Source organism: Lepidochelys kempii, chromosome 10, assembly GCF_965140265.1.
Source record: "Lepidochelys kempii isolate rLepKem1 chromosome 10, rLepKem1.hap2, whole genome shotgun sequence".
Taxonomy (NCBI): domain Eukaryota; kingdom Metazoa; phylum Chordata; order Testudines; family Cheloniidae; genus Lepidochelys; species Lepidochelys kempii.
In genome coordinates, this window is record NC_133265.1 from 66,710,834 (window position 1) to 66,734,807 (window position 23,974).

At 40.8% G+C, this 23,974-nt stretch overlaps 1 protein-coding gene across 4 annotated transcripts in view; it reads left to right on the top strand.

Moving 5' to 3' along the window:
• The window catches only part of PDE8A (phosphodiesterase 8A), a 198,436-nt gene that overhangs the window by 130,952 nt on the left and 43,510 nt on the right, over window positions 1-23,974 (top strand). For all 4 annotated transcript variants that reach the window (XM_073304039.1, XM_073304041.1, XM_073304040.1 and 1 more), the window contains 6 exons: window positions 12,258-12,314; window positions 16,597-16,787; window positions 18,145-18,201; window positions 21,118-21,175; window positions 23,125-23,213; window positions 23,468-23,546. In XM_073304039.1, the coding sequence (XP_073160140.1) occupies window positions 12,258-12,314; window positions 16,597-16,787; window positions 18,145-18,201; window positions 21,118-21,175; window positions 23,125-23,213; window positions 23,468-23,546 (531 nt within the window). The remainder of the gene's footprint in view (window positions 1-12,257; window positions 12,315-16,596; window positions 16,788-18,144; window positions 18,202-21,117; window positions 21,176-23,124; window positions 23,214-23,467; window positions 23,547-23,974) is intronic.

The window sequence follows — 23,974 nt, forward strand, 5'->3', positions numbered from 1 at the left end:
TGCAACAATGTTAACTTGCCTAAGAAGGCAGCCCAAAAGATGGTCAGATCTCTAGAAGTGTGAGCTAGCTTTTGTTTCATGTTTCTCTTGCTTTAAATGCAAAGTGCTAATGTTTAGTGGAGTGTTGTATACAGATCAGTAAAGGGCTTCCAGGTTGGGCAGATGTTGAAGCAAATCCAACATTTGATTTGAACGCTGCTTTTTGCGAGCATGCTATTCGCTGCTCAACATCCTTGCTGTTATATAGAGAGAAAATCAGTGTTATTCCTTAGGGCTACCTTGTGGCTTTGGCTACATGCCCACATATAGTAAGGGAGAGTCAGAGTTCCCACCAGTGTTGTGTGGGCTACCTGAATCTTGGGTCCTGGAGCACAGGAGTAAGCAGTGCTGTGTGCCTGCTTAACCGTCACTGGAGCAGAAATGTGGAAAGGAGCAGGTCCATGGCTGCACGCCCTCAATTTACTAGACTCCTGAGCTGAGTCCGTGCAGGGGATGTCATAATTTGTGGTATAGGTCAGCAGCACCATTCCAAGGGGGAAACCGGGAGGGAACTAGGAGTCTGATGGCACCTTAAAGACTAACAGGGAGGGAACTGTGCTTCCCCAGAGCATTCTGTGCACCACCCCCTTGGGCAAGGCTGAGGCTAAAAGCACAGTTTTCAGAGGAACAGCCGTGTTAGTCTGTATTCACAAAAAGAAAAGGAGTACTTGTGGCACCTTAGAGACTAACCAATTTATTTGAGCATGAGCTTTCGTAACCCTTCGAGTTTGAAAGCACAGTGATACAGCAACTATCTTCTCAGACTTTCTGTGGAGTTTAAGAATATGGCTAAGGTGAATAATAACGCAAAGGTGGGGTTTCCATTTGAATAACCTCTCCAATAAAGGGTTGTGGTGGAAAGGGAGGTGCAGTTGATCAGACAAGTGCCTGTCAGATTTTCACTTAGATTTATTAATGGATGATTTTTTCTGGCTTGTACATTATGAATAATTATTCCATCCATGGGGTACATTAGCATGAAAGAGACCTAGTCACCTTGCTACAGGACAAATACCTAGTTACAACAGAAACATTTTGGTGATGCTGTGTATAGACACATAAATATCATCTGTGACATCTATGGATAAAGAGTGCTGTAGAGGTGCTAAGTGTTCTTTTGTTGCATTTTATTTTATGAAGTATTCTGCTGCACAACTTTACAAGTAATTGGCTTTCTAGAAACCTTCTAGCCTGCTTTGTGAAACAGTTCTTACCTTTAAATAATAAACTTTGACTGTCTTTATGAAGCGTGTCTGGTCAGCACCTAGCATAATGAGCCATTGATCCATGACTGGGACCCTAAGTGCTATCACATTACAAATAATAAGTCAGTTTGGATAGCATAATTAACTTTTCCTGACAAAAATGGAATGATTCATTTCTATTAGCTCCAAGCTTACAATGCTATAAAGAGAAAGTTCCTGAATCCACACGGAGGAAATGTATAAGGAACAAATTCAGCATTCTCAGTTTCCCAAAAGTGTACAAGAAGTGTACAAGACCCTGATTTACCATTGCATGACTCCAACTTTGGGCTACTGTAACACTGCTGATCTCATTGGAGTGACACTGGTGTTAAACTGGAGTAGTGCAACCTGGAATCAGTCACAGAATATTTAAAAACAAACAGAAAACTTATAATAGTTAGAATGCATAAAATGCTTTACATATGGAATGTGATGTACAAGCATTGACTTACTAAAGACTTTCAATTGGACTGTCCACAATTTATTAATAAATATCTGTTAAATAGGCTTCTTAAATCATTTAGGGCCAAATTCTTGCCTCATATCCATGCACATGACTCCCACTCAGTATTCCCTCTTGGGACATTCAACAAAGCTCTGTTTCTGTTTGCCATATCACTTACTGTTAATGATGTACTAGTGTGTTGATCTGAGGCCAGACTTTGGCCCTCTTGATCTATACAAAACTAAAAGGGTCTCTGAATTGTACATAACATTTTAAAAATGGAGTAAGTGAACAGTAGTGAAAATTAAATCAAGGGCTTGTCTACACATGAAAATTAATCTGGAATAAGGTATGTATTATTTTAAAGTGGATTAATTATTTCTGATTAACTCCATGTGTGGACACTCTTATTCCAGAATAAGAGTGCCTTATTCCAAATTAGCTTAATCCACGCTGAATGTCCACACACACAGTTAATCAGGAATAGTTAATTGGGAATAACTCCTCATCTAGGCCCATATTATTCAGTTGGCTCATGCATCACCCTGCCTACATTGTCGTTTATGTTGCTAAACACTAGTATCAGAATGTTAAATTAAGAAAGATTTAAAATATATGGTATATTAAAGTGAAAAGACATTGGACCAGATCCTCAGCTGATCCTCAGATATTCAGCTGGTTTTAATTGTCATTGTTCTTTTGATGGAGCAGCGCCAACATAGACCAGATAGGGAACTGACCAAGCTAATGTAAATTCTAGATTTTATCAAAGCAAATTGTATTGGGTCAAAAATATACAGTCTGAATATTTGAGATTCTTTATCATTTGTCTAGGTCTTTTGTGAAAGATACATGTAAGAAAGTTAAATTAAGTGCTGAAATTAACACACTTGATCTACATTGAACAGAAGTTTTCTGTAAACTAATTGCCTCTCAGGGCTGTGTCTCTGGAATTCTATTAAGAATAACTGACAGCATTCATCTTAACTCCAAGGGTTCTTCTTATCTTGGTCCTTGAATCTGTTGAGCTAAGGTAAAACAACCTGGGACTTTTTGTTCCCTTTTTGTTCTCTCTTATGAATACTGTTGCCTCAAAATAACAAAGAGAATATGTGCATGGGGGCCAGATTCTGACCTCATTTTTACAGTGGTGTAAATCTAGATTTACACTGTACTCTAGAGTGATTTCATTTTAGTCCATGAAGTTATTCTGGATTTACACTGCAGAATTCAGCCAATGTATTGTAAGGCTCCTTTTATGTTGTTAAGCACTAATGATGGTGTTTGAGAACATCAACTCCGCCAGAGTTGGCGTGCAGCTTTTACTAATATTTTGTATTGTTATATTAAAAAGATATCATGTACTACAATGCACAATATTGATGTTAAATACTTAGAATGAGTACAGAAAATAATAGGACAAATCTTAAAGTCCCTACACATTCAAGTTCAATGGGAATTTTGCAAGGAATGTGTAAATGTGCAGAGTTCAGGATACGAGCAGTGTACATAGGTTTCAGAAGGTGAGAAGGTTATGTTATACAGGAAAAAAATGGATTAAAATCCAGTAGTCAGAAGCTACAGCTGGTATTGACCATGGAGAACTGCTTGCCTGGAGGTGTTAGCCACAGACAGCATAACGCCTTTTCCACTTGCAGGTAAAATCCATATACTGGTGTCCTATGTAGTGTGGATCTTAGCTGTCTCGAGAGCTCTCTAATATACTGTCTTGTCAGTTGAGATCCAGGAGGGCTACTCATGTGAACAGACCCATGATGCTGAAAGTGTTGGCTGAGATTTTTGGGGGGACAGCTCTTGTCTTTGGAATTCATTTCACCCTCTTGAGTTGATTGATCCTGGATCAGTTGGCTGTCAGGGTGTGACCTGAAGTCTGTCTGTTCACTTGGGCTTTTGCTTGATGGGATGGGTATGTTTAAGCTTACTAAAGCCGGTTTAAAATAAAATGTAAAGAGTTCATGTAAAATTAATCCAGGTTTTTAAATCGAAAAACCAAATTTGGAACATTTGAACTGGCCCATATGCTTACATCTTAATTTTGGGATTGAATATTTATAAATTTAGATGAAATTAGTCAATTCTTATTTGTGATGATTAATAATGTACATATACACAGAGGCAATATTCAAGAGTATATTTCAAAATTAAATTAAAATATATTTATACAATTTTAAAATATCAGTAAAATGATTAATATTGCTGGCAATAGACTATTAAGACTATAAAGAAGAAATGTTATATGTGATGAATAAGTTCTGATATTGCAAGCCCACTGACTTAATATACAGTCATTTTGGATACATTTTAAAACTCTCCACTAGTAACCCTGTACATCCAGTTTGGTAAGTTTACTCACAGCATTGCTATGTTTGTGTATGAGGTAGTATAGCCTATTGTGCTCCATTAATAAACTATATTTCAATTTTGCTAGAGCAAGTCTGGTAAAAACAACACATGCATGATGAAGTATTTATATTCAGAACATACTTGCTTTTAAGCATTGGAATAATTGGAACAAGGAAGAAAGGAAAGCAGCAGAATACGGACCCTGGACTTCAGAAAAGCAGACTTTGACTCCCTCAGGGAACTGATGGGCAAGATCCCCTGGGAGAATAGAGTCCAGGAGAGCTGGCTGTATTTTAAAGAATCCTTATTGAGGTTACAGGGACAAACCATTCCGATGTGTAGGAAGAATAGTAAATATGGCAGGCGACCAGCTTGGCTTAACAGTGAAATCCTTGCTGATCTTAAACACAAAAAAGAGGCTTACAGGAAGTGGAAGATTGGACAAATGACCAGGGATGGGTATAAAAATATTGCTTGGGCTTGCAGGAGTGAAACCAGGAAGGCCAAATCACACCTGGAGCTGCAGCTAGCAAGAGATGTTAGGAGTAACAAGAAGGGTTTTTTCAGGTATGTTAGCAATAAGAAGAAAGCCAAGGAAAGTGTGAGCCCCTTACTGAATGAGGGAGGCAACCTAGTGACAGAGGATGTGGAAAAAGCTAATGTACTCAATGCTTTTTTTGCCTCTGTCTTCACAAACAAGGTCAGCTCCCAGACTACTGCACTGGGCAGCACAGCATGGGGAGGAGGTGGCCAGCCCTCTGTGGAGAAAGAAGTGGTTTGGGACTATTTAGAAAAACTGGACCTGCACAAGTCCATGGGGCCGGATGCGTTGCATCCGAGAGTGCTAAAGGAGTTGGCAGATGTGATTGCAGAGCCATTGGCCATTATCTTTGAAAACTCATGGCGATCAGGGGAAGTCCCAGAAGACTGGAAAAAGGCTAATGTAGTTCCAATCTTTAAAAAATGGAAGAAGGAGGATCCTGGGAACTACAGGCCAGTCAGCCTCACCTCAGTACCTGGAAAAATCGTGGAGCATGTCCTTAAGGAATCAATCCTGAAGCACTTATAGGAGAGGAAAGTGATCAGGAACAGTCAGCATGGATTCACCAAGGGAAATTCATGCCTGACTAATCTAATTGCCTTCTATGATGAGATAACTGGTTCTGCGGATGAAGGGAAAGCAGTGGAGTTGTTATTCTGCGACTTTAGCAAAGCTTTTGACACAGTCTCCCACAGTATTCTTGTCAGCAAGTTAAAGTAGTATGGGCTGGATGGATGCACTACAAGGTGGGTAGAAAGTTGGTTAGATTGTCGGGCTCAACGGGTAGTGATCAATGGCTCCATGTCTAGTTGGCAGCCGGTATCTAGCGGAGTGCCCCAAGGGTCGGTCCTGGGGCCGGTTTTGTTCAATTTCTTCATTAATGATATGGAGGATGGTGTGGATTGCACCCTCAGCAAGTTTGCGGATGACACTAAACTGGAAGGAGTGGTAGATACCCTGGAGGGTAGGGATAGGATACAGAGGGACCTAGACAAATTGGAGGATTGAGCCAAAAGAAATCTGATGAGGTTCAACAAGGACAAGTGCAGAGTTCTGCACTTAGGACGGAAGAATCCAATGCACCGCTACAGACTAGGGACCGAATGGCTAGGCAGCAGTTCTGCAGAGAAGGACCTAGGGGTGACAGTGGACGAGAAGCTGGATATGAGTCAGCAGTGTGCCCTTGTTGCCAAGAAGGCCAATGGCATTTTGGGGTGTATAAGTAGGGGCATTGCCAGCAGATCAAGGGACGTGATTGTTCCCCTCTATTCGACACTGGTGAGGCCTCATCTGCAGTACTGTGTCCAGTTTTGGGCCCCACACTACAAGAAGGATGTGGAGAAATTGGAGAGAGTCCAGCGAAGGGCAACAAAAATGATTAGGGGTCTGGAACACATGACTTATGAAGAGAGGCTGAGGGAACTGTTTAGTCTATGGAAGAGAAGAAGGAGGGGGGATTTGATAGCTGCTTTTAACTACCTGAAAGGTGGATCCAAAGTGGATGGATCTAGACTATTCTCAGTGATAGCAGATGACAGTACAAGGAATAATGAATGGTCTCAAGTTACAGTGGGGGAGATTTAGGTTGGATATTAGGAAAAACTTTTTCACTAGGAGGGTGGTGAAACACTGGAATGCGTTACCATTCAAAAGACTGTTGGTCTTTTAAGGTGGAATCCCCTTCCTTAGAAGTTTTTAAGGTTAGGCTTGACAAAGCCCTGGCTGGGATGATTTAGTTGGGATTGGTCCTGCTCTGGGCAGCAGGTTGGACTAGATGGCCTCCAGAGGTCCCTTCCAACTCTGTTATTCTATGATTCTATGGTTCTAATTTGTCATAGTGCTGTATTTAGGAAAGACTACTTGTTAGTTGGGCATATTATACAATTAATATATTATGGTTTAGTACTAAAATACCACTCATTATTGTATCACTATCAGACATTTTAATGGGAACAAATGTTAGGCTTGAGACTTGTAGTAAAGCTTAGATGAACCAACAGTTACTTAGTGCTAAACTGTTATCAGAAATATCCTCATTATTGGCTGAATCCTAAACCCTAGGTTCCCTGTAAGCACTGCCCATATGTAGTCCATTTAATAAAAGTGGCTGCACGGTTGATAATATCGAGCAAGTGTGTCTCACTTCTTTATTCACGTAAGTAGACAGCAAAATTCTCAATAAAGGTAATCATCTAGTACCAAACCCTGCGGCTTCCCATGTGTCCTCATGAAAGCTGTGACCTTTGAGGAGGGGGAGATCAGCAGCAGTCTGGAGACTCCTGCAGAGATGAGTAGGGAGGAGAGATTACTGGTGGGCCTATGTGGTCCACAGGGACTGTGTGGGGGCAAAAAGTAACTTCCATTGAATGTGCAGCCAGTTGTTGGTGGAGAGTCTGAAAGGAAGTGATAGAGTAGTTGCAGATTGTGGCGGATTCATTTTTATGAGCACTTTTTCTCCCTACTACTCCGCTGCTCCAATATTCCCTCTCCTGAACAGGTTGGTCTGTAGCAGAGGCGGCAGCCATGCCTCTGAAGGCCATGGATACATTGGGCGAGCCAGGGGCCTGGATTAAAGCATCACACAAAAACTTCAGAAAATATTTTAAAAAAAAATCAGCCTGCAGAAATAATATAGTTGCGTCTCTTTAACGTGAATACTGTTTGGTAGTTAATAGCCAAAGGCTTTTATTCCAGCTGACTCTGCCTCTTTTGAGGGTTAGCTCTGCCCTCCAATTAGGAATGGCAACAGAGGTATTTTAGACTCAGCCAAGATATGAGAAATCTGGTAAGCAGGAACCCTACGGCATGTAGGCACTTTTGATGTGTCCTACATTCTAACCAAGTAGTATATCACCATAACTAGCACATAGAGTTATCCTGCCATTTCTGCTCTTTGTTCTTTACGAGAAGTATTCCATGAGCAAGTTCATATTAGGGTTTTCTCTCTGTAGGAATGAAAAAACATGAGTAGGTCTTCCCTGTAGATTCTGCTCTGGCAGAGTTGTGAAGGAGGACTCATAGTAAGAAGAAATCTGAAATGTTTTAATAGGTTACATCAGGTCACCATCTAGTTGGTTGTACTTTAATCAGAGCAGTCACAGTTGTTTGGGCCAGTCTGTTTTAAGCTTATTTCAGTTGTGTGTTTACCGAACATTCACTTATTTCTGAATTATTTTACCAGCAATTTCAGTGACAGCAATTTAGGGTCCAGATTTTGCAAACCCTCCATAGCAAGCATAGTGCTTTGTAAGGCACAGAGCCCTCAGTCTAGTTCCCACTAAAGTCGATTGAAAGACTCTCACTGGTTTTAATGAATTGAAATGATTAATCAAGTTATTTGAACAGATTTCAACCAGATTAAGAATTAACCAGGCTGCGCCAAAATTTTCCAGCTGAGATGCAGAAGAGGATTTTTCTTCCACCTGGGACAGAAAGTTAACATGTAACAAGATAGTTTATCACATGCAGGTGGTGTCTGTAAGTGGAGCTTAAACATCAGTTTGGCAAAAAAGGTATTTTGTAGACTCCGCTAACTCCCTGTTGGACAACTCCTGCTTGGCTTATTGTAGTGACTAGTTCCATTGTTCTCATGAGACTATCTGTTCGAGCAGAGTGAACAGGAATTCGTTCCATGCATGCCCATTTCAAAACTACGGTGAAATAGGACATAACTGATCGTGGTTGATAGTGTCTACTTAAGGGAAGTTCTGGCCTGAAATAATCAGGAGTTTCAGGTGAAATTGAGGTGATGGATTGGGAGATCTGTATGGGAAAAACTGCACAGAGCCTGCCAACACAGTTCTGACTGTGCCGGGCTCCAACCATTGCTATTAGGACCCAATCCTGCTAAGTGCAGAACACCTCCTGAGAGATGCTGGGCTTCTTTAACCCCCACAGAAGTCAACGGAAGTTGAGTGTGCCTGATTCCATGCAGGATCAGACTGTTGGTCTTTTAATGCTTCTATGAGCATTAAATTTACTCAAACTTGTAGAAGAAAGGAGCAAATGAAAGCAATAGCTGGCAGCAGTAATTGTATCTTACTGTTTAATATTAGACTTGGCATGGGTTCTAAATACCTGTAAACTTTGGGAAAGTTCAGCTCTGGTCTGAACCTTACAGCTCAAAGCCGTTGTTAGTTAAAATTGAAAACACTTTCTGCTGGCAGCCTGAATGCACAAAAATAAATCTTTCAAAATGTAATGTAAAGTGTGGTTATGCTCAGAAAAGTGACTGTAAATATGGCAACTCTTCCTCTATAGATATTCTCCCTGTATGTCCTCCAGGCATTTCTGCTGAGTTTACTGATTAGCACCACAGTTACGGCTGTTAGCACCACAAAGCCAATAAAACGATGGCACAGAAAGATGGATTTGCATCTGCCTCATGCATTAACAACTACAGTACCAGCTAATTTCTTAGTGTAAAATCGTTAAGTGGTGATGAGGTGAGAAGCAGAACAAACCAGCTTGATTTTTCACATCCCAGGAAGAATTTTCAGTGTTTGCAATGAGAAGAATCACCTTTCGGGAGTGTTTAAAGTGAATAAATCTGATCTGGAAGTTATTGAGAAAGTAAATCTGGAACCCTCTCTATGTCGATTTTACAGTCACTGTTAAAGCCCCACTTTAATAACAAAGGCATAAACTGTTCCTGTATTGTTTTCTCAGGTGTTGCACTGGCATTTTCCTCGCCTCATATTTCTCTCTCATTTACATTTATATTGGTGATTTCCAAATTGATAAATAAAAGCACACATGAAGAGCCTTACAGGCTATGCAATGGAGCAATAAGGTCATAGAGAGAAAAGAGCATGTAATTTTAAAAGGTTTTTATGTGGTATATGGGATGTAATGATGGTTCTTTAAAATTACTTATTGGAAAAATTCTAGACTGCAAAGGATTAAATCTGATCTTAAAGTGTGGTTTTACTCTGAAAAAAAAAAAACAATGTAAAAATGCCACCTCTGTACTCAACAGATCTGTTCCTTGGGTGTATATGATCCCAAGTCCTCTTTGTTTACTACATTGCCAAAAATAAGTTTCTTCTGCTTTTTTACCCCAGTTAGCTCGGCAGCTAAGCAAGAACCAGCTGGACTTTAGTTCCCCTTTTATATCAAGAGAATTCTTTATTAATTGTTTGTGTTCTCTCTCTCAGGATACATCATCAACAGCCAAAAAAAGCCCAACAACAACCGTGCGACAGTAAGTCTCAGAGCCTGGGTGAACTGACTTGGGCTTGCACTGCAGAGCTAAAAATGGCTCAGGCTGGAGACCAGGCTCTGAAACTGCAGGAGGGGGAGAGGATGGGTCTTGCAGACCAGGTTCCAGCCTGAGCCCAAACATCTACACTGCTGTTTTTAGTCCCTCAGCGAGAGCCCGAGTCAGTTCACCCCGGCGCTGAGACTTGCTGCTGCTATGTTTTGGTTTTGCTGTGTAGATGCACCCTCAGAGACCAAAAATACAAAAGGCCAGATTTTTAAAGGTATTTTGGCCCTTCAAGATGCAGATAGGTGCATAAGCACATCTGAAAATCCCACTAGGCACCTATGTACATCTTTAGGCACCTAAATACCTTTGAAAATCTAGCCCAAAGCCACTTAAGAGCCATTCCATTTACTCCTGTTCCCGTCTTCAGGCAATAATGCCTAATAGTCTATAGGTTTCAGAGTAACAGCCGTGTTAGTCTGTATTCGCAAAAAGAAAAGGAGTACTTGTGGCACCTTAGAGACTAACCAATTTATTTGAGCATGAGCTTTCGTGAGCTACAGCTCACTTCATCGGATGCATGCCGTGGAAACTGCCTTTGGAAAGGAAGATGATGTCTGTCTGTATCTGTACAAGTTTTTTCATGCAGTTGATAGATTTCCACTCCATACGGCTAAATGCAGTGCCTTGCATAATGACAGGTTTCAGAGTAGCAGCCGTGTTAGTCTGTATTCGCAAAAAGAAAAGGAGAACTTGTGGCACCTTAGAGACTAACCAATTTATTTGAGCATGAGCTTTCGTGAGCTACAGCTCACTTCATCGGATGCATGCCGTGGAAACTGCACGGTATGCATCCGATGAAGTGAGCTGTAGCTCACGAAAGCTCATGCTCAAATAAATTGGTTAGTCTCTAAGGTGCCACAAGTTCTCCTTTTCTTTTTGCTAATAGTCTATAGTATCAAAGACAGTTAGTTAGTAGGTAGAGCTAGTAAGAGCAGCAGACACACCTGATCATCATTACTTGTAATGATGCAAGAGAAGGAAAGATCCTAGCTTGACTCTCGGATCCCAAGCTAAATTGGCACTTAGAAAATTATTCTTTTCATGTGTAATCCATGTACACTCAATATGGAAATCACTGACACACAGTGTACATAGCACACCGCAGTGGCATTTTACAATCACTTTTCAGAGTAGAAGTGAATTTTAAACATACGTGCCTTTAAATACTTATCTCAGAGTTCTGCAGCCTTCAGTTTCTGAAGGCTCTCATGGTCTCCACCAGCATGGCCTTGGGAAATAATGCATCAGAGCATACTTTGGGAAGTGAAGTGTGCATATTTATTTGTACAGCTTTCAAGCTCTCCTCATTTTGTAGTGAAATCCATTACTGATAAGGTTTCTAAAGCAGAGTGTGATGGGCCACACCACTCACCACTAGTCTGGCACCTCCTCCTGGGTGCTCTGGGGATTAGCTCATCAGGTCAATGCCCATCACCACGGTCGTACCCAGTCACACTCCCTCTCTCTCAGGTCTGCAGCTCCTCTCTTGTCCCAGGAAGCACAGCGTCCTCCTCATGACTCAGCCCTCTGGGCAGGTCGCTCAGCATTTTTTCCCCTTACTGGGATATATCAAAGTCTTTCCTTCAGCAGCCCTATGCAGTATTCCCATTCACTGCCTCAACTGAGCAGTTCTGGGCTTTATTCTCCCAGCCCTCATTGCTCCTTCCCTGGACTGCTTCCTACCACTCATTTCCCACCACGATCTCTGGGTGTACTTGCTCCAAACCTTCTTCCCTCTACCCAAGGAGTGATTGCTCTTTCTCAGCAGCCCTTGTCTGTTGCCAGCTTCCTGGCTTTATAGGCCCTGCCTGTTCCTGCCCAGCTGAGCCTGCTTTCTATCAGTTCCCTGCCCTCTAGCTCTCCCTCCAGGTGCAGTCTGTGCAGTTAATTGGCCTGCCTGGTCTTCTGAACCCCTTCCAGTCCTGTGTGGGGTGGACACCCATCACCCAGTTACATACTTTTACTTTTCTTTTGTGAATTAAATGCTTATTTACATTTTTAAAAGAAAGCTTTTTCTAAACATTTGCCTGTGTTGTGGAACAGCTTAAATAATACTGAGAATACAGAAAATTAATGAGCTGTCTAGCATACGCACAAGACTAATACACAGCTTTATGTTTCAGATGACAATAAGAAAGTGACTGTAACCTGCTCGTTGATTTGTAACCTTGTTGTTGTTACACTGAATAGGAATTTCTAAAAGCAACACAAAACCCTTATAGACAGATGGGCTGATAATGATAGCAATATATTTGTGACCCAGTGGTAAATAAGAGAGCTCTTCTTTTAGAGAGCTGATTTTCCTTCCTCCATGAGCAGGTACGTGTTAAAAAATTCTCTTCTTTTTTGTAGGCAGCAGTGACAGATGTGCAGTTTGGCCCTATGAGACTCCACCAAGATCAACTTCAGGTAACACTTTAGGAAATGCTGAAACTAAGGTGAAGTTTCATGATTATCACACTGCATTTGTCCTGTAATTTATGGTATGCACATTGATGTTCAAATAAATATTTCACAGCTCAAACCAAAGACCAAATTTTCAGCAGGGTAATGTTTGTGACTGGATCCATTTTGTGCGCACAACCCTTCCCCAGGGCATTTTGGCGTGCCAGGCAACAAGCATGTTATCTAACAGATACAGCACTCTGTAAGTTTTCCCATCCTAAAATAAATCCCCACCCTATTTCCAGCCTCTCTCCCTTCTCCCCGGCATCTCTCAACTTACTGACATGATATCTACAACTATTTCTCCTCGTTTCTGTTCTCCACTTCCACCTATATTCCAGTCCAATCTGGTTCTCAACCACTACACTTCACTCTCCTGAAACTGCTCTGAACAAGGTTGCTCTTTAATAATCCAAATGGACAAATCTCAGACCCTCTGCCCCATCCTTCATCCTCTTTGAGCTTTCGACTGCACTTAATACTGCTGAGCATAGCCTCCTTCCTGATGCCTCATCCTCTCTCAGCTTCTGCAACTCCATCCTCCCTTGGTTCTCCTCCTGCTGCTCTGGTTGTTCCATCAGTACTTCTCTTGGTGAATCCACCTCTTCACCCCCTCACCCTTTCCATGGGTATCCCATAGGGGTCCATCAATGCTCCACGCATCTTCTCCCTCTACACCCCATCTCTAAGTAATATTATCCATTCAGATGGTATCAGTTTATACTTAATAATATGGCAAAGGCTGAACTCATCTTCCCAAGTCCTTCCTACTCCCTATTTCTCTGTCACCATTGACAACACCACAGTTCTCCTTGTAACTCAAGCCTATAACCTAGTGTCATCCTGGAGTCCACTACCTCTCTTGCTGCACAGATTCATTTATAGATTCATTCATAGCTCATAAGGCCAGAAAGGACCATTGTGATCATCTAATCTGACCTCTTGCATAACCCAGGACTCTTATAGGACTTCCCTGTATTAATTACTCTTTGAATGAGATCATCTCTTTTAGAAAAAAAAAAATCCAATCTTGACTGAAAAATTTCCAGTGATGGGCAATCCACCACAGCATTGGTTAATTACCCTCATTTTAAAATTTTACACCTTGTTTCAAGTTTGAATTTGCTTAGCTTCAATTTACAGCCATTGAATCCTGTTATAGTTTTATCTTCTAGAGTGAAGAGCCCTCCATTATCAGATTTCTGTTTCCCGCATAGGTACTTATAGACTTTGATCAAGTTCCCCGTAACCGTATCTTGGATGTCATGTTCTTCTATCCTTTAATCATTGCCATGGCTCTTCTCTAAAACTCTCCAGTATTTCTTGAACTATGATTCCACAACTGGACACATTATTCCCGTACTGGTCACATCAGTGCCAAATACAGAGGTAATGTAACCTCTCTACTTCTAGTCAGTATTCCCCTGTTGTTATATATCCAATGGATCACAGTAGCTGTTTTGGCCACGGCATTGCAATGGGAGCTCATGTTCAACTGATTAGCCGTCAAGCCATCATGAGTCTGAAAAAGACTTGTGGGTCACCATTTTCCAGGATAGAGTCCCCCATCCTGTAAGTATTACCTGCATTCTTAGTTCTTAGATGTATACACGTACATTTAGCTTTATTAAAACACATATTGTTTGCTTGTGTCCCTCTTACAAAGTGATCCAGATCGATCGGTATCAGTGACCTGTCCTCTTCATTATTCACCACTCCCTCAATCTTTGTATATCTGCAGTTTTTATCAGTAATGATGTTCTAGTTTCTTCCAGAGTCATTGATAGATATGTTAGTGTGTGGGGCCAAAAAGTGCTTCCTTTGAGATCCCACTAGAAATACATACTCTTGATAATGATTCTTCATTTCCGATAACATTTTGAGACCTATCAGTTAGCTAGTTTTTAATTAATTTAATATGTGTCATGTTGATTTTGTATCTTCCTAGTTTCTTAATTAAAATGCTGTGTGGTATGAAGTCAAATGCTTTACAGAAATCGAAATATATTACATCAACACTATTACCTTTTTCAATCCAATTAATAATCTCACCAAAAAAAGTTATCAAGTTAGTTTGACATGATCTGTTTTCTACAAACTCATGCTAATAGGCAATAATTATATTACACTCCTTTAATTCTTTATTGATCAAATCCTATATCAGCTGTCTTATTATTTTGCGCAGGATCAATGTCACGCTGACAGAACTACTGCCCAGGTTGTCCCATTGATCTCTCTTAAATATTGGCACTACGTTAGCTTTCTTCCAGTCCCCTGCAACTTCCTCACTGTTCCAAGACTTGTTGCAAATCTGCATTAATGGTCCAGAGAGCTCTTCAGCCATCTCTTTTAAAATGCTTGGATGCAAGTTAGCTGGACGTGCAGATTTTAAAATGTCTAATGTTCAGTAGCTGCTGTTTAACACCCTTGCTGGTTACAGTTGGACTGGAGAGTATTTCATCATCATATGACTGAATACATCATCCTGCTTTTGCCCCAAACGAGGGCAGAAATATTTCTTGCACACGTCCATCTTTTCTGCATTATTGTTGACAATTCTACCATTTCCATCTAGTAATGGTTCAATAAATCAAGCCTCATAATACCCAGGGGAGGTAGCTAAATATTATTATCCGCATTTTACAGATAGGGATACTGAGGTATAGAGAGGTTAAACGACTTCAAATCTATGGCAGAGCCAGGAATACAACCCAGATCTGCTGATGGCTGTTCTGTGCTTTTTGCTACAAAATGATCCTTCCTTTCTTAAGATTGTTATAAATTAACTTTCACTAAAAATAGCCCAAACTATTACATGTTTTTACAGAGAGTTTAGCATAAACTACTATTGGTTGCTATAAAAGGAATCTGAGTTAAATGAACACAAAGTCCTTCACTCTTACAAAAATATGCACTACATGTAACTGTTAAGATTTATTGATAGACATTCCGCCAACTGGGTCCAAAGTGTAACTACTGCTGGAATTCTTAAAATAGCCCAGAAGTATAAAGTTCAGCAGGATGTGGTGTGAGTTACAGAAGCTATACATTATTGTTTGACCAGAGTATACATATCTTACTGTAGTTTGATTAAATTACTGAAAGTTTTGGTGTTGTGTGACAATAGCCAAATTCTGAAAGTGACTTTATTGCCCCTTTCCAAAAATGGACACACACGTTGTATTATCTGCAAAAGCAGCATTAATTAAAGGCCTGTATTCTGTCTGCAAACAGCCCAAATAAAGCCTCTTCCTCACTCCCTACACAGTGTCATCCTGATGCAAAGCCTGTTTCAGTCAATGGCAGTTTTTCTGTAGACTTTAATGACCTTTGGATCTGGCCCTCTTCAACTTCTATAGCACCTTCCATCGTGGTTATCCGAACACCATACAAACATGAAGGAATTAAGCCTCCCCACACCCATATGAAGTGGGTAAGCATTCTTATCCCCATTTCAAAGAAAAAAGAAACTGAAGCACAGAGACACTAACCTTGCCAAAGGTTACGGCATGAGTTTGTGACCAAGCCAGCCCTAGGTCCCAGAATTCCTGACTCTCAGATTTTTATTTTAACCACAGCACACTCCCTTTGGAATGAATTGCAAGGCAGATGCTGCCTAAGAGTCATAGCTGGGGCAAGCTGCATGCATAGGAATACCGTCCTTGACCTCAGAACCCCATGAGCTCACCAGGACTCCCATAGTTCTTGCTAGTCACAATATTTTAGGGGAGTCAGGATGAGATGGAAGGCACAGCTTGTTTTCCATCATGCCACTGCAGCATCTGTGCAGATTTCCCCACAAATTATTTAGTCTGTGATTCCAGCAGTGTTAGCAAGTGGACATCCTGTACTAAGGCCCAGTCCAGCAAAGCCCTTAAGCATGTGCCTGGGACTGCTCACATGCTTACAATGACACCCATTTTAACTACTTTGCTGGAACGGGGTCAAAGCAAGCAAAATGAATGAAAGTTACTTGTATATCTGTAAAAGGGCATATCACAGACTATTTCTATGATAAACCATATGTTTAGTCTTATTACACAAACTGTATTCTAGTTTTAATAGTGTTCCCATTAAAATATTCCTTTGGCTCTATCAAAAACAATCTTATTAAATATTGTACATAAATCTTCTAAATGGACTTCACTAAAGTTTTCATAAAGTGGTTTAGGACTTGTAGAAATAGCAGCTGTACTGTATATTTAAAGATCTTTTAAACGTGATTCACTCTGTTTCTTTGACTCAGGTACTTTTAGTGTTTGCCAAAGAAGATAACCAGAGTAACGGGTTCTGTTGGGCCTGTGAGAAGGCTGGGTTTCGGTGTAATATTGCCAGGACACCTGAATCTGCACTGGAATGTTTTCTGGATAAACAGCATGAAATTATTATTATCGACCATAGACATTCCAGATATTTTGATGCAGAAGCTCTATGCAGGTAAGTTCCATAACAATGGAATTTGAAAAATAGTGTTTTTATTATAAAGGAATAGATGGAAAACTCAGAATGTGATTTTAGGCAGGAAGAATGTATAAAATTATAGTGAATCTGTCACCACAAATTTGTCATTTATATATTAGCTTTTTGATAAAAATTTAGAAAGGTGCAAAAAGCAATGATACCTGAGGGGTGTACACAATTGATTTGTCATTTGCAAAGCAATAAACAACTGCTGAGACTTTATAGACAAAGTGAGGCTGAAGTGCTGGAGTTTCAAACGCTTAGACCCACAGTTGCATGCCTAATTTGTACACAGAAATCTGGGAATTCCATACATAAATTCATTTAATTAGCCATTTATATGCCTAGGTGCTGGAACTGGCGGTGCTGCCACACCCCTTGGCTTAAAGTGATTTCCATTATATACTGGATGTTCAGTTTGATTCAATGGCTCTCTGCACCCCCTCTATAAAAATTGTTCCAGCACCTCTGTTTGTATGCTCAATTTCTTGAAATTTCCCATGCAACTACATGTGCAAATGAGGCAATATTTTGTGTGCACAATTGCACACCTACAGTGTTTGCAAATCTGGCCTGAAATACATAATCTTTCTCAAAAGTCTTGTATTACAAATTTACTCCAAAACAACCCCCACCAACTACTATAGCACATGAATAGGGGGAGAAATATTCTTTCATAGCTCTTCAAGGTCTGAAAATGCAGCAGTGTCTTGTTTTCACTGACTTTCTAGTGAAATACTCCCTGGGAGCATGTCTAGACTAAATATCTGATAGGGATGGGGGTGCAGGGGTCAGAGTTCTGACTGCAGGTGAGTGCAGTGGGGTCAGGGCACTGGGACAAATGCTTTACTTCTTGTTAAAATAAAGGAATTAGTTTAAGATCTGTCAGGAGAAGGCAGGAGAGCACTGATGTTCCCTTGGTTAAATTTTTACCACTCAATTCTTCAGCAGAGTAAAATGCTCAATAACTGATCGAGGACAAGTCTGAAACATGCATAACTGCATGGCTTCTTTTGGAATGGAGCATTGTGAATGTAGTGTCGATATGGGTTTCATGTCATTTGTGAGGGGAATATATTTGCTATTTCCTCACCAGGGCTTGGCCAAAATCTGGACTAATCTACAATTTGCATGTTGTTTTTTCCACTGATACTCATAAACTGCTCAACATAGTCTTCTTTTGTAATTACCAAACAAGCTGGGGACTCAGTTTTGATTTGGTTTTGGTTTTTTTAGAATTAAGCATTTAAGAAAGGGATTTTCTAAAGACACTGTAGGATTTATTGAAGATGAACTACAGAAATGTTAAGTGATCTTGTTTCTTTATTTTAAGGTCTATCAGAACAACTAAAGCCTCAGAAAATACAGTCATAATTGGTGTAGTACGAAGGTAAATTGCAAATATCTTTATTTTCCAACATAAACAATCAAATGAATGTGAATCTAATCATTGTAAATACTAGAACAATAGCTCTAAATTAGAACACTTTATTGTGTTGGTGACACTATATTTCTACTGGGTACTGTGTTCACCATCCTCTGCTGCAGGAGGGGTGTAGCCTTGCCTTTTGATTTCTGCATTGCACGAGATATTCCCTCCCCCCACCCCCATATCACTGAAACTTTTAAGAACATGATTTGACCAAAAAACATAGCACTGTGTGCCAAGCTGTGGATCCTTCTCAAGGCTGAATGTTTTACAACTCATGGAAGACCCTCCTTGTAGCTGTCAGTATCCCTAGATACTAAACTGCCCAGTAGGCCTGTCACCTCTCATCCCTTCTCCATGACCTCTTTGAGTGGATGCTTTGTTCACTGCTGTCTAGGGAGACCATTTGTCCTAGTTTGCTAGGATTACCCCTGTACTGAAGTCCTGTCCTGCTAGTCTTGCTTGTTCTCCTGAAACTAGTTTTGTTGCTGTTTCAGTGAAAGCCTCTGGGAGGGTTGTCCAGCCACCTTTACCCACCCTCTGTTCTAGTCTCTCCAACTCCTCCTCTCCACTACAGATCCAGCTCTGTTAGTATTCCTTACCTTTCTGCTGAAGTCAGGCCCAATGGCTGCCTCTGTCCCGGCCTAATGAATCACCCCCCCACTTAGACAGTCTTGATCTTGACTACTTCCTCCTCTTTTTCTCTTGTTTGATTCCACTGCACTGTGTTTGGAGTACAATCTTAGCAGAAAGAAGCATTGGCCAAAAGAAAAATAAGCTGGCAGGTGGCACTTTAGGCCACGGCAAAGGAAGCTGCTGGCAAATCTTATGACTGTGACAACTAGGTCACATACACAGCCATGGCAGTCCTTAAAGCTGGATTGGCTTTTATGCGAGTAATTTAAAGGGGAAAAAAGAAAATAAGGGAGGGAGAGAGAGAGAGAGAGAGGTGCTCGACCCCTCTCTGCCCCTGGCCCCACCCCGACTCCACCCCTGCCCCAGCTCCTCCCACCCCCATTCTAACCCCTTCCTCAAAGTCCCCGCCCCAACTCCGACCCCTCCCTGCCCCTATTCCGACTCCTTCCCCAAATCCCCACTCCAGCCCCGCCTCTTTCCTGCTCCTCCCCCGTCCCTCCTGGGGCTTGCTATAGCTGTTTGGCGGCGGCAAGCGCTGGGAGGTAGGTGAAGGAGCGGGGATGCGGAGCGCTCAGGGGAGGAGGTGGCGGAGGAGGAGGTGAGGTGGGGCAGGGTGGGGAGGGGAGCTTGGGTGCCAGTGGGTGTAGAGCACCCACTAATTTTTTCCCCATGGGTGCTCCAGCCCCGGAGCATGCCTGGAGTCGGTGCCTATGTACCTGTGCAAGGTTTAATCTAGGAAGCCCAGCTAAAACTAGCAGGGATGTTGCAGCAGCATGGACCCTTGCACAGGCTAGCAATGCAAAATACATATCCAGGGTGTGGGGCAGGCTTATACAGACCATGCTGAAGCCTGTGCTGCCAGGTCTTCACTGCTATTTTTAGCCATGCTAGCTAGATGAAAGCAAGCGTGGATATGCCTTCCCAAGCTGCGGATCACCTCCTATTGCAGTGTAGACATGCCATGGGACCGATTTTCTACTGAATAGTACATTGTACGGCTGTGTCTTCACTGACCAAAGATAAAGGTGTGTTTTTACCATGGTATAACTAACACATGTTAGCTATCCCACCGTAAGAACGTGGCAAGACAAGGCACTGGACTTTTAGCGCAAGATAAACAAAGTGAGCCAGCCACAGGCAGGGAGTATAGTGCTTGACTTCGCCTAGCAACCTGACGGTAAATGCAAATGCCTTATGTCCATTTAGGATTTTACTGGGAGCTATTGATCATGTGTCAATTATCTTACTGTAGAAAAACCATTTTTGTGCCAATGAACCCCCTCCAATTTATCAGCATCCTTCTTGAATTCTGGGCACCAGAACTGAGCACATTATTCCAGCAGCTGTCTCACTGGAAGCTAAGATACCTAGATCTATTCTCTAATCTGCCACTGACTCTGTCTCACCTTGGGCAAGTCCCTTAATTTTGCTATGCCTCAGTTTTCCCATCTGTAAAAGAGAGGAATTATACCCACTTAGAGTGCCCTGAGGTTTTCAAATCAGAAGAACTATTTAAATGCAAGCAATTACATCACCTGCTTCACCAGCCTCCCTTACCTCTGATATACTTTTTAACCAAACCTAAAACAATTGCCATTCCTCCAACTTCTCCCATCCCAAGATATACACATATTTTTTTAAATATTGAAAGATAATATGGCCAAGATTTTCAAAAATAATGAGTGATTTTGGTGCCTCTTTTTATGGGTATCCACCTTGTCACACCTTAAAGAGTCCTGATATTCAGAAAGTGCTGAGCACCTGACTTTGGAAAACCAGGCCCTACTGAATGTCCCAAGTTAGACATCCAAGATTTGAGGCACCCAAAATCACTAGTCACCTTTTGAAACCAGTTGGCCATGTCAACTTTCAATTTCCCCATATTTTCCATTAGCCAAGGGTAGCAACAACAGTAAAGAGTCGAGTATAGAAAAACATGGACTAGTCAAGCGATTTCTTAAGTCTGTTGGCATGAAGCATTGATTTTTGTGTTGCAAAAAAGTTAGGGAGCATACTTGAAAATGGAAATGATAATTTTGATGTAACATTTACTGAAAATTAAACTTAACATTCAAGATGTTTATCAAAGCACAAGAAGTGTATTTGATTTACAATAACAAAACTGTAATGCTTGGCTACATAGTGTGTGTTTTAGGCCCCAATCCTGCTAAGGATTCTTTGTGGGACCAAGACTGAATCAGCAAAAGAAGCATTTCTGACTTTGTCATTCTGTTTTGACAGACATAGTGATCGGGAGGAGTCATCAATATTGCCACTGATTGCAGCAGGCTTCACAAGGGTGCGTATGTATTGTCATCCCCTGGATCGTTCTGTAATGTGTGAACTATGATGTAATATGAGAAGCTGTGTTGCGGTTTGGTTTTCAGTGGTCCAGTTTGTCAGTAGTCCAGTCTGCAAAGCCTCACCTTCTCTAGTCCATTGTTCTATATTGTCTCCTCCTGAGCTAGCATATCCCAATGGAAACAGAAACATGACCACTTCCAAGATCATCCTAACTATCAGAGACTTTTTATATGCTGATTTTAAAAGAAATTTAAAAGCATTACACTTCATTTCATAAGTATATATGGGCCAGACTGACCCATTAGTAGCCATACGGTAACAGAGCAGGGAAGTAACTTGTAGTGAACATAGAACATCCTATGGGAAATTGATGCTATCAAATACAAATTCTCACCTGTAAACTGGGTTCAAACATTGTCAGGTGCTCTTATCTATTGTTTAGAGCAGTAGTTTGCTGCTCCAGGCCAATGGGAGCTGCTGGAAGCAGCACGGGCTGAGGGACGTACTGGCCGCCGCTTCCAGCAGCTCCCATTGGCCTGGAGCAGCGAACCGCGGCCAGTGGAAGCTGCGATCGGCCGAACCTGTGGATGCGGCAGGTAAACAAACTGGCCCGGCCTGCCAGGGGCTTTCCCTGCACAAGCGGCAGAACAAGTTTGGGAACCACTGGTTTAGAGTCATCTGGAATGCATTACACTGAATCTGTTCCCTGGCAACTATCCCAATTAAGCAGGCTTGGTGCTTATTAGTGTGTAAGTTAGGTGGATTCTTCAGTACATTAAGCTGACAATGGAACAAAAAGTGCATGATTTATAGTAAGATGCATGGTGCATGTTCACTAGTTTGTTTACTACTCTGTCATAGCGCTTTTGCATCCCTGTCCTTATTTGTAGTTAGACCTCAATGCTGCAAATGCTAAAGGATGGGAGTAATTTTATGCATCTGAGTAGATCCAGTGACTTCAGAGGGACTACTCAGATAAGTAAAGTTATGCAGAGTGCTTAAGTATTTTCAGGATTAGGGGCTTGACAGCCTTGGCATTATCTTTCTAGAACCCATTCCTGCAATTCTTACTCCTCATCAACTCCCCTTGAAGTCCATGGCACTTTAGCACGAATGAAGATTCAAAGGGCTTGTCTGCACTTGGAAGTTGTTTCTGATTAACGTAGGGGATGTATTTGAAGTGCCATAACTCCATGCATGGACAGGCTTATTCTGGAATAAGAGTTCCTTGTACCTGTTTAGTTTAACCCACTTTGGTTAAATTAAATAGGAAGATGGCACTTTTATTACAGAATATGTGTCCACCCATGGAGTTATCTGGGAACAGTTAATCAGGAACAGCTTCATGTGTAGAAAAGCCCTTTGGCCAAACACATAAAGAGTCTGAATCAAAACCCACCAAAGTCAATGGGAGTCTTTCTGTTGACTTCCTTAGGCCTTGCTTCAGGCCCAAAATGAATACACACTAGGCAAGGGCTAATATCTTGTCATGTAACAGTTTGTTTGTTTGTTTGTAACATTGTTTGTTTCTATCCAGGAAATTATGACCTAGAAAGCTAAACACCATGTAAACTTAGTGTTGAAATTTGACTTTTTTTTATTAACAATATGATTTAATTGTTATTTAAATTAAACAGCATGAAGACAAATAATTTTAACAGAAATTAGTTTGATCCTGTTTATTAACTTTGTTGATAGTCACATTGACACAGCATGCTGTTTTTATCTTGTTGTTACATTTTATTTTCTATTGCTTTTTTCAAACTGTAACACCTGGAGGAAATGTTAATGTTAGTGTTAAATCCCTGATAAAAGTTTCTAGAGCTCTTTACTTGTGAATGTGTTAATTTTATGCATCCCTGCTGTCATTCATAATTTCTTTTTTCTTTAAAACAGCATATCTTTATTGACAGAAAAGTCAACTTTCTAACTTTTCATTTACAGAGATATGTAGAAAATTCCAATATCATGGCCTGTTACAATGAGCTAATTCAGCTGGAATTTGGAGAAGTGCGGGCACAATTTAAACTAAGGTAATTGTACCAATTTCGAGAAAACATCAACAATAAAAAAGGCCAAATTTATTCTCATCCAAAAAAGAAGATTTCTTCTTACTGTATGGATGCTCATTACAGAAAGTTAGTTAGCCAAAGAAGTATGTCCCTATTAATCCCTAAAGCACAAACTCCTGCCAGAATTTGTGTTTTTTCTTTGTATGATATTTTATATAGATTATAAGAGACACGTAAATTAAATCTAATTCATTGGGTTTTTTTCTGTCTACAAGGGCTTGTAATTCAATATTTACAGCACTCGAAAAAAGTCAAGAAGCCATTGAGATCACAAGTGAAGACCATGTGATACAGGTTTGTTCTAGTTATTTTTATAAGCATAAAATATTGTTCTGTGGGTTCACTAAATTTTATTTCATCCACAATGATATGTACCCTTTCTTTAAAAGAGGTTCAAGCATATGACCTAATAGTTCTAAACAGATGAGACGAATTCAGCTCTCATGTACAATTTCCTCAGTTTAAAATATCCTGTATAAACCAAGTACATTTTAAAAAATAAGTAATCTTTGCGGTTATGCTGCAGATCTGGCTCTCAGTCTTTTTGTGATGCTCATTTCATATGCTGCTGATAACTGCTGGTGAACACAGCCACGGTTTTATAAACTTTCTTTTCCTAAAGTGTTGTAAATTAATTTAATTTTTCTTTAAAACCTAACGGCAAGCGAAGCTAATTCCAAGTGCAGCAAGGCCCCTGAGTGTAAGTTTTAGTCAAGTTTCAG